This window comes from Periplaneta americana, chromosome 6, assembly GCF_040183065.1.
Source record: "Periplaneta americana isolate PAMFEO1 chromosome 6, P.americana_PAMFEO1_priV1, whole genome shotgun sequence".
NCBI lineage: Eukaryota > Metazoa > Arthropoda > Insecta > Blattodea > Blattidae > Periplaneta > Periplaneta americana.
This window is the reverse complement of record NC_091122.1, coordinates 104527990-104540394: the sequence shown is the minus strand read 5'-3', so window position 1 is coordinate 104540394 and position 12405 is coordinate 104527990. Positions and strand designations below refer to the sequence as shown.

The following is a 12405-nucleotide window of genomic DNA, read 5'->3' as shown; positions in this document are numbered from 1 at the left end:
TATAACCCGTATACGAACACAATATCAATATATACTTAATGAAAGTATATGAATGGCAGTTTCATGATCACACAACAATGAAGTACTTCGACAGTTGTCCCAGTAAATACAAGAACGTACTGTGCTGTATTTACATGCATAGTGATCAACCTTACAGTAGTATGTCCCTTTTCCACTGACTACAAGCTGAGCAAGTGATGTACTGGAATGTTACAGTGCTTAGTGCTGCAAAAAGTGCTAACCATTCGCACGCTATTATCTTCGTAACAGTTTGATTTAGTATAGGAGAGAAGTATGTTCGGTTATATCACTCTAGAATGGCTCAAGGAATGAGCCCCTACAATATTGCATTGCACATTAAGCTACCTGCATAATGGAAACTAAGAAATCTCTGTTTAAGACATGGAAGGAAAATCTTCTTCTTCATCTTTTACTACACCCTTATGCCTTTACATATCAGGTGTTCCCAACCACTTTCTTTATCAGTTCCTGTCCACTGCCAGATTTCTCAACTCCCTCAATGACTTCCCATGACTGGCCTTCCCATGACCTTCTTCATGTATTGTCTCCATTCCAGGATAGAAACATCTATATTGATATGCAATATAAGTTACAAACAATTTATAATTAAGTAGTGTGTTCTGCAGTCATTTAAATAATACAGTGCACCAAGAAATATTGTTGCATATTATTGTATTGCAAACTTATGAAGAAATATGCAAATTTATTCTTGTGCTAAAAAAATTATTGCATATTTCTTCGTAAGTTTGCAATAATATGATATGCAACAATTTCTTTGAGCCCTGTATATATAATGGTAGAAATAAAACTGTATTATGAAATATAGTTATAACAACAGTCGAAATTAATGGACACATTACTAGAAGAAGGCTAATGATAGGTCTTTAAAACCAGCTTTTTTAATAAAAAAAGTTTACATAAATGATATACAGTGCGTCTCTTTCTCATTATTAATATGATTTTATAGGAATTTTCTAAACATATAGCAATTAAGTTATATACATAATGGCATTATTAATAATTTTACTAATCTGAGTAGAAGAAGAAAAAGAAGAAACATCATCATCTTCATACTTGTCGTCGTCATTACAACCATTGTAATTAATTTCACAAAAATCTGTATCAAGAGATGAAAGGAACTTATAAAATAAAAATAAAAAACTATAAAATGTTATCGCAACACAGTGAGAGAACCAAAAGATTTGCACCACAGGACCAATCTGCATAATATAGCTATAAACCAAAGAAAAGAAATATAGAAAGAGCATTCTTTATTGCTCATGCACTACATTATCACACAAGCACGTACACTGAAATCTGATACAGTCATCAATATCCTACTAATGCTGTTCTTGCACAGAAAAAACAACCACTGCACATTGTACTCTTTAATGTTATATTTGCAATTGACAATACAAATCACACATCTCACAGGTATGGCTCTTACTTCCCTATCAGCAAGGTTACTATGGTCTTAACCTTCTCTTAGATTCCATGTTTCTGTCTGACAATAGGTCATGGATCCAGATGATTTAGCGCAAGAAGAAACATACCGTATTTACTTGCACAAAATTCATCTTCTCTTTTAGAGGAACGTTTCTTAATATTAATTTTTTTTTCTGCCATAATATCTTCTCTATATTTTTTTACATAATATCACCGATTTGTATATCAAATGAAAGAATATTAAGAAATAAAACACAATTCGACAAGTTTAGTGTATAAATATTTGAAGACCACTGTCTCTTATAATGTGAATTACAAATATTTAAGACAAAATGTATGAATAATAATCCCGTCTTGATTAAAAAGTCAGCTAGACTAACAACAGGATATTTGAACTATTTTGTTATCATATAAAATTGAAAGCACACCTTTCTAAAAAGAGATGAGAAGATAACAGAATGTAGACTGAACATGTATCGTTATTCACTTCTCTGAAAATTAATGAATAAATAATATACGAAAGGATTAAGTTAATAGAAATAAAAGAGGGAAAAATTAAAACCATGCCAAGGTAAGGAACATTTTTTCCTCTCCCCACAACATAAAAATGTGAAATCATGACATCAAAGAGAAATAAGAGTGGATTGAAAAGTGTTTAATGTCTTCATTTTCAGAAAATTCCAGTGAAATAGCTACATTCAAGGGTTCACCCAATAATATTACTGAAGTTATCAATAATAAAATTGGAAATATTTTTGTTTTATTTTCTTAATAATGTTTTTATATTATTGTAGAAAATACAAAATCAAATTAACATGAATTTTTATTTCAAGGTGTTCTTCTGTCTTTTATTTTTAACGGCACTTAAAGTATAACCAAAAGAAAAATAAGATGCAAGTAAATACGATGTTTAAATTAATAAAAACTGAACATGTATCAATAATACAAATAGTATAGCATAAAAATCAACATGAAGAGCTTAAAAAAGCTAAACATGTCATTAGTATAAATGAAGAGATAAAATGATTATGGAAACATCCATCAAGACTAACTCAAAGAGCAGGGAAGGTTGATTAATGCTCTGAAAGAGGGAAGGTTGTTTAATGGTCTGAAAAGTATAAATGTTTAAGGAAGAAATAGATGCAAATATTAATAGATGTTGTTAGCAACAACGACAAAGCATACTAGTTTTAGTTAATCAATTGTATAAACTTGATAAAATGAGGATATACAAAATTAGGACAATATTTTTATCTTCATGTAATTTTAATTTATAGAAATATATAAATTCTATGAACAGTGCTAAGCATAGGTGAATGTTTATGGTTTCAAAACAGTTATACCAAATACGATAATTATGACACTATATGTTTCAATAACTTGTACAGAGAAATATTCTCAAAATTTATATTTATAAATATTTCATACACAGAATAAAGTGCTTAATAATTTGAAACTAAGACCGAGTGACTTAAATTGCTGAGAAATGAACTTCAAGCAACTGAATTGGGTTGCGAAAGATGTTGAAATTGCTGATTTTGTGCATTTAAACACATTCTGTTTTACATTATGAAGCTTCAAATGAATTGCTTATTAAGACAGTTTTCTCTCTACTATATTTGTCAAATGCACATAATTAAATTATAAGGACTTGCTATAATAGAATGTCGTAACTCATTAAAAATGTTATTACATGATAGTTTAATCCTATCAACAATATGTCCGATAATGTAAAACTTTATACATAAATCACGTGTCATGGTAAGAGAAAGCTATGCTAGCAGTAGGATAAAATATTTTGTTTCATGTTGAAGCAGGACAATGCTTATCACATGCATGTGGTAGTTTTGATTTTGAGTAAGAAAATAAATACTATTATATATAGAAGTCATAAACAACTGATTTATAAATCAGGATTACAGATTACAATATTGCTATAAAAGTGCAATTATGTTTAACCTTTTAAATGGTTATTCAGGAAGTTGGATTTCAATAAAGTGTCTGCTGCACTCATTTTATCATGTTTATATTACAATTACATTTCTAGAGCTCAGCTACTTTTTGCACTAACGTTTATCATGCAGAAACAAAAGCCTACAAACAATAAATTAATGCAGTTTAATGTGTTTTGCTGCCATGCCTTTCCAAAAAATATATTTTTGTAATATTACAGTCAAATTAATAATATTCAAAATGCATAACAATAATATAACAAATGTAGAACAAAAGTTAATGTATTCATAAAGAATGAAATGAATACAGGGAAATTAAACCTGCGTAATGTATACTCCTAAATACATTGTTATTCAAATTCGATATTTTAACAGTAAAACAACATTTTCTAAACCTGACTAAAAGTTGGCAGATGTTGGTCAATTCTAAGGGCTATACAGGCTACTTTAATAATTTTGGACAGATAGCTTGTGGATAATACAAATGTACGAAAATTTTAAAAAGTTAATATTTGAGAGTATGATATGTTAGTGTGAAAATTAATTGGATAAACATAAATTAACGCGCTTGTTACTTTCCTTATATCAGTTGAATTTCACTATCCCTCTCATAAGAAATAAGACGTTCATCAACTGTAATGAGTTCTTTAGCATGTTACAACATTAAAATTACCAGGTCTTTTTTCCACTTCATGATTCTCTCTGAACATTATACTCTCTATCAATCTTCTCAAGGTTGTACGCTCAATTGTTTTGAATCTTGTCTGATTATTTTCCATAGCTCTCAATAGTGTTAAGAGGTGGTGTTTCCTCATCATCCGAGTATCTTAATTTCATTTTCATTGAGGATATTGATTATTTTTTGGGAAGCATAGCAGGGTACAAGATTTTGCTGAAAGATTCCCAATTAATTTGGACACTACTGTAATAATACTCTTTAAATCTGAATAGAACCTGGGATACACAGATAATTTCATACTTTATTAATAAATCTTAAATTTCCAGGTATGATAATTAGGCTACAATACTGATCCAACTTATTCAAAATTCAAGAATAAAATAATATTATCTGGACCTATTCATAAATTGTAAAGCATGAACTACTATTTTATAAAGGGTCTGAAATTCCTTTTTTTTTTTTTCTTCTTCTTTTTTTTTTTTTTTTTTTGTTAACACATTGAAATGTTTTAAATTTCTTTATTTAAAAGTTTAATTGACACTGTTCAGATCTTTTTAGAATTTCATGAACTAAACATAATTTTTAAGAGCTACTTCATGTAAGAATTTAATTTTCTCAGCATGACAAAGTCTCATAATGGATGCATTTTCAACTTTTTATCCATGTTTCCACTTCATCATAATCGAATATAATAATCCATTATTAAACTTATTTTTTGCTTAAACTTTTTTCTAGAGACGGAAAATAGAAATACTGTATTTGTTTACTGTGATTAAAATGAGGATCTTACACCTACAAAAATTTTAAATGTTATATATAATTAGACACATTGATTGTGCAGAAATATGACAACTATCGTCTTATGTAAATAACACGCTAGAAAAAAAAAAAAACAAATAAATCATCACAAACTACGTTCTTGAAAAATACTTTTCATTACAGTGTGACGGACTTTTTCTAATGCCAAGCACTTGATAAATAAGTCATTTCCATTACACTATCTTATCACAACTTGTTACATCATTTAAATGTAATAAGAAACTGAACTTATGAATATTGATTGGAAAATATTTCAAATTACCGGTATTTCATAAAAATACCATTTTTAAAAGACTTAATTAAATGAAAAAATTAAATCTTCACAAATATGTCATTTTAATGTCTTAACGTTTCAACATATATCTAAAGTTCATGTTTATACACTTCTGAAGGTCGATTTAGAGGAGGATAGCAGAGGTAGCTGAGTGAGAACATGTTGAAGATTGAACTTCTTCACTGCTGTTGAAATACTAGAACACATCAAGACTTAGCCAATCTTCAAAACATCCATATATTCAAATATTTTATCAGCAGTGGAAAAAATTCAAATTAAACATCTTCTCCTTAAATTTGGAAGACTAGAACATAAGTCAAATTAACATTGCATCAGTTAATGCTAAGATATCATAATATAAAGAGACTCTCTTGAAGATAACAGTTTTTTTCGAGTAACATCTTACTTAAATATGCTAAGAAAAAACATATTCGTTTGTTACTGTAGTAAATCGACAATCAATGAACCTTTTTAAAGAACAAAAGTGAAAGAATTTTTAAAGACATTAAAAACTCAATAAAAGTGAAGATTAAACTAAACTAAAATTTTTAATATAAAGTATAGAACCTATCTGTTTATCAACATATTGAAATTTTAATAGATTATATTCAGTTACGGTATATTATAAAATATTCACATATGATGATCTCTATTACAAGCCAAACCAGCTGCAACAACTCACAAAAAATAAAGAGTACAAGTAAGAGAATATAAAGTAATGCAGGTAGGAACTGAAGCATCTCTAGCAGCCACAATGTCAATGCAAATGAGGTTATGACTGTACAAGCGGAAATAATTTATTATGTAAGTAGGAAGTAAGTGGGAATGATGTGGTATAATTCTGTATTAGTGTAGAAGAATGGTGTAATGGCTCATAAAGCATTAAAATTCCATTGAAAAACAGTATTAAGTTAGAAAGTGAATAAATACATACTAGCATGTGATCCTGTAACCACAAAAATGAACGTGTTCACGTAAGTCACTTCTAAAGTCTACTGATAATTTTTACACATAATTCACAATACAAAAGTGTCACTAAATTGAAGGAGCCATAAAATAAATTTTAAAAAGTTCTATGAAAAATATTCTTTGGTGTAAAAAACCACAACAAATATAGATAACATCTAAAGTTTCGGCTAATTAGAAAAAGAAAACTTCGACAAAAAATGTTCATCATTTCTCAAAAGTTTTGCTTGTGTCCGGTGTTGAATGAAACTCGTCCTTGCTTCTGTGAAGTAATACGAGGAGCATTGCAACAATGTGATTCTCTGCACAAAACAAACACAATTACTTTCTGAATAGAAAAAAAAAGTTTAAAATACTAAGAATGCAAATCAAACTGTTTCACAATACTTACTTGGAATGAAATAAGTGACTCATAAAGTCAATGTGTCTGCAGAAGTATTGAATATAAAACATGAACTTACTGGGACTGATTCCGCAGGTCTAATCTAATATCTAGAAAATAGCTTTTCGAATGATGAATTTGTAACATTCTTATGATTACTCATTTCATAATTACTGTACGTCTACAAAGTTCTGCAGTGAAACCTCATTACAAAATACATTTGACTGAAATACTTTCCATTTATACCAACAAATTATCATTCAGAGTTAAAAAAAACTATTGTATTAAAAATGCTACGTTCAGAACATTAATCTTTTAGGAGTACGCACTAAGAAATAACAGGAATAAAACACAGATAATCCATATTTTACAAAATTAACACACTATGATAAAGAAAAATTAAATACACTCATGAAAAGTGAAGAAAATATTTAAAAACCAAGAAATCTTGAGTTTCTAACAATTAATATCACTATACAGAGCTGACTTTTAAAGGCGACCCTACAATGAATTTGCATTTAAAATTCGCCCACTAGTTAAGGGCCCTGACATTGGAAGGAGAATCGTCCACAATATCTACTCAACAGGTAAGTGATTGTGTTTTGACAGAAACCCTATTTTTAGCAATCAGAACATCCTATATATTCTTTCTGACATAGAAAACAATGGTTGTCAATTTAGAACACACATTTTTCAGTTGCTAATTATTTACGAGACTGATTATACCTATTCTTGTGCAAGTGATAAATATGCAATGGAAATGACAGTAAGAAATTGGTGATGTTTTATATTTTATTTTTACTTGCCTTATTTTTGTCATGTAGAAATGTAAAGTAAAATTATAAGTTGTTCCAGTTGACAAATTGGCAGCATAGAGCTTCGTAGTAGTGGGCAGTTTATAATCTGCTTCTCGTGAATACTGATACATTGTAACATTTTTTGTCTTGTGCTGCAATGAGGTTTGACTGCTAGTTCCTTGCCTGGCCTTACTTCTATTCTCGTAAAGTACTTATACAGCAGATTATTTCACTGGGAAACAAGTTTATACATGGAAATGTAAAGTGAATTCTGTAGTTCATCAACAAATGCAAAAGTAACTTACCAGAATAGACTTTTTGTTCTTACTTGAAACGAAGACAAAATATATTATTTAAAAATGACAAAATCGGATAAATCACACTCATATAAACACAGATAAAGTATTAAATAATTCAGAAAGCTGGATAAATAATTGGCACCTATTGGAACAATACACCTTCCACGTTTTCTGATACTGCACAGCAAATTGCACTAAATGCAGTGGTGTGTTATCACGAACATTCGTTACATTACACAATCAGATTGAGAAAGGACAATTTCCATCTGTAGTCACAGAAAGTATACTGAAACTATCCTTCCCCCACCACTAATGACTTACTTTTCTTTCTCTACTTTACCTGAGCAGTCAATATGGCAATGAGAAAGCGTTACTGTCTCTGTACATGCTGACTAACTATATTAGCAAAATATGTGCAATGAAGCATTGTCTAGTCTACTGGGAAGATGAGAAGAGCATAATTACCGCTGTTCCCATTTGTAATGGTCCCAACTTTAAAAGACTCGAGCTTTGTAAGTCCATTCAATTCCTCTCGCTTCAAACTTCTATCTGGCGTGACTTCTGTCCTGTTCTCTAACACAGCTGACATCCGAGATGGAATGCAGGCATCACCGTTCACTGTAACAAAAGTTCCATGCCTCAGATATTTTTTAGACTAATTATAAACAAATAATAATAATAATAATAATAATAATAATAATAATAATAATAATAATAATAATAATCTGTGGCGCTACAGCCCGTGAAGGGCCCAGACCGACCACGTCCACATGCCGAAGCAGAGGTGGATGATCATCCAACCAGAATGGAGGTAACATGTGGTTAGCACGATGATCCCCCCAACCATGATTATAAACAAGTAGACCAAATTTTTTTCTTTCCCAATGGTAGATACTTCATACTGTCATCTATGACCCAAATATCATTCTCAATGAAAAATACGTCGAAAAGGTAGATCACTGTGCTATCTAATGTGCAGTGAGTCATACATTATGTAATGGTGGACTTGTGCTGAACTGAGAATGACGACAATGGTGATTAATGGAAACAGCTGGGATGATGGCAGAGAAAATACGTAAATACTTTTGTATACTGTCTTTGTTCACTTCTAATTCCACTTGAACTCATCAAGATTTAAACCAAAGTCTCTGTATGAGGTTATCCATGTTTCCTTACATAATGGAATGTTTCTTCTAATCTGTATTCATGTTCACGAAGCATCTGCTTTGTGCCAGAGAAGATATTTGTTTTGTTAATTAATGCCGAGTTCTTGGCAGTAAAGCCATAACTGTCTTCCTCTCCAATGTAGGAGAGTGAAGTAGTAAAAGATATAACTGTTTTGATGTGCACCATACTGAGAAGATACTTAAATACAGAATAATGATATATTCATTTATGAATACCTCTTAATAAATATAATAGAGTGGTTCTCTTGCTCCATATACCATTTTCATTACTGGAAAAATATTCCTCTCAGAATTTTCCTTCCCTATCTATTTATTAATGACATTCTTTCCCTTGTGGGTACCAGCTAATTCCCATTTGATTTTATCATTATTTTGAACATTTTAATTATACTCATGGTTCTATCACCTATCTAATATTCGCTCCAATATATAAATAGGATCTACTGCCTGCAGCAAATGTTAATTTCATTTTTGCAATAATTTCATTTCTGGTGTTTATCAAGGAGCCTAAAAATGTTCAGTTATCAATTTTTCCAAAACACATTTAATCTACAGAGAGGTAATTTCAATATTGTTCTGCATTCAACAGTTACCATACAGATGAAAAGTAGAGCTATGTTTCTGAAAATATTGGCTGGGAAAGATCAGTGATTGGGACCCATAAGAGTTTAGTTTTTTCAATCCAATTGAGAAATAGTGAACTGTGCTTTCGTTTTAAGTGTTCGTTTTATCAATTTCCACTGAAGAACTTTGCTGTGTGAATAATAATTGTATAAGGTTATCTATGAGAAAAATTCACACAATCTTTGTAGTTAAATGTTGGTATTGCATGCAATGTTTTTTCTGTCAATGAGAAAAATTTACAGCAATCTTTATAGTTAAGTGTTGGTATTGCATGCATTGTTTGTCTGTCTATGAGAAGAATTTAGAAAAATCTTTGTAGCAATGTTTCTCCTATTAACTGGGCTCAGCAGTCAGCATTAATGGAAGTGTCACTAGACCTATCAACTGTTGGCTGCAGGACAACAAGAAAAGGAAATAACTTCATTGTATTTGAAAATCCTGTCCTATCTTGGGTACATTTCATCACTCAATCGATTAATACAGTTTTCTGAACTAAATAATTATTTCTGATAACACATGCTCTACCACTTCACTCCTACCATTAAGAGATCAACCATGGAATGGAAATACATCAGTGAATCAGGAAAGAAGAATTTTAAAGTGACTCTCTGTGTGATGGTTTTTGTGTTGAAATTTTGAGTGTGTTATTGATGGAATTTCTAGATGATGAAAGAACTGTTAACGCTGATATATACTGTATTTATTATCCAAACTCAAAGTAAGGAATTGAGAGAAATCATCAGGAGAAAACTTTCATTTCTTCTGAGTAATGATCTTGTCCTTGTCTTACAAAAAAGCTTGATTGCCCATGGCACAGCTTATGCAGAGCTTGCTGTAATATTTCCACTAGCAAGTGATGGAATATCTACTATATAATCCAGATTTTAATCTTAGCTACATTCATCTCTTTTTCACAGGAAATAGTTTCACATGTCAAAAATAATTTGCAAGAAGATGGCTGCAACAGTAGGAACACATTTTCTATACTATAGATCTCATGTAGCAAATGGCTCAACTGCCAAGAGAACTACGTTGGAAAATGGTGTAAATATGACATTTTCACACTATACCAATAACTTTCTTTTGATGTAGACGTACTGTTATCTTTTTCTTTGATCAACTCTCGTACATTGCTTTCAAATAATGTGGCTCAAAAGACTTCACAGGCAATGTAATAAGCCTATAAAAATAATCAAAGGATTATATACGAGATTCTTGTTACCAGACTTGCTACTCACTCTTGGCTTGCTCCTCAGCATGCTCCGGCCTCTTGGCAGGAACAGGCATAAGATTGTTGTTCACAGTCTCCACTACAGCAGAACCTTCTGCACGGTCTAACACCCTGATCTCCAGACGGCCTGCAACAGGCTCCATTGCATTGCCTTCATCTTCTTCTTCCTCTTCCTCCTCCTCCTCCTCCTCTTCCTCTTCTTCCGCTTCTTCTTGCTTTTTTACCTCAACTGGTGCCAATGACTGAGGTTGACTTTGTTTGGTTTCAATTTCTCCTTTACCGATTGAAGAACTTCTATCATTTTTCATTGTTGAGGTACACGAATTTAGGGCTATTGTCTGAAAAATTAACGGGAATATGTAATCAATTAACCCAGATTTATAAGAGTAAGAATCTATAAAAGATTTGCGTACTAAATGAATTTACTATTTGTTACCTATTTAATATTATATTTGTTTTTCCAATTATAAAATTACTATCAAAAGAATCTGAAACAATCTACTGTACTCTTAAAGTTAAGACAGAATCAATTATTGGTGTTTCAATAGGCAAGCTCAAAACCACACAACAGAAAAAAAATATGATAAAATGTTGGTATAAAGAAATAATGATGAACCTAATTTATTATAATGGAATTTCTTTCCTTCCAAAAATAAAATCTTATAGAAAAATCTGATGATTGGGAAAATATTAGTGTTGTTCCATATTTCATTAAATTAACTTTCACTGAAATATACATTTACTAATAATCTTACAGATTAAAAAATGAACTTTATACAGGTTATTTGTTAATGACTCCAGTGCCGGGAATCGAACCCAGGACCCCTAGTTCTACGCACTGGGTACTCTACCACTGAGCTACGCTGAGGTTCAATCCACAGCACAGAATCGAATCTTTCTCCTTTGGTTTCCCTTTGTAGCCTTACTCCATGTTCGACATACATTATGTTTCATACGAAGTGTGCAGTCATCTGAGTGTTTTTAAACATATTTAATGTTAATTCATTCTAGTGCTAACTTGTGATCAGAAAATACATAAAAATAAATTACGAAGTCAAATTTATTCATAAACAGAAAAAGTGATTACATAATATGAGAAATTTCGCACAGCAGCACATCAACCATCTATAGTTTAAAGCTGATCTCTTAAAGAAAAACATCATTATACATATTGTGTGGTACTGTGGTTGCTAAATTAATTGTCTGGGGAACAGTTAATTCTGAAGAAATGTATTTTCATATAATCGGTAAACCCTATTCATGGTTAACTCACAGGCAGGCTCGGCCGCCTTTCTCGTTCCTTTTCACGTTCTGCCTCCTCCTTTTCAGACTGTGTTCGCCGTGTTGCCACATTTCTCATCACATCCACTTCATACACTAACTCGTCAAATGCAGCCTGCTGCAACAACGGTGCTTCTAGCCATGGCCTGTAATAAAAAACTCGAATTATTTTGTCATACAGAGTTAAATGCTGTTGTTCAGTACACCGTTAACACTGACCTCGAACTACCTATATGAAGATACCTAGTGATTATTCAAGTTTTGGAAAATATGTTTGCTTCTTCTAAACGCGGAACTTTGAATTTCATAACCTCTTTCACAGCAACACACAGAAACTAATGATCACTTTACCATCATAGACATTATCTATGGCACACCATGATAGGTGGATTTTACATTATACAAATATGATGATAATAAATTATTATTATTATTATTATTATTATT

General features: G+C 31.1%; 1 protein-coding gene across 10 annotated transcripts in view; it reads right to left on the bottom strand.

The window, feature by feature from the left end:
- Positions 1–12405, bottom strand: part of Asator (tau-tubulin kinase asator) — a 323859-nt gene that overhangs the window by 67102 nt on the left and 244352 nt on the right. For 9 of the 10 annotated variants that reach the window (XM_069828645.1, XM_069828649.1, XM_069828653.1 and 6 more), the window contains exons 16-18: positions 11951–12104; positions 10685–11015; positions 8101–8253 (exon numbers count right to left, since the gene is read on the bottom strand). In XM_069828645.1, coding sequence (XP_069684746.1) covers positions 8101–8253; positions 10685–11015; positions 11951–12104 — 638 coding nt within the window. Of the gene's footprint in view, positions 1–1275; positions 6460–8100; positions 8254–10684; positions 11016–11950; positions 12105–12405 lie in introns of those variants that run through there. The other variant, XM_069828654.1, reaches the window with a different exon arrangement.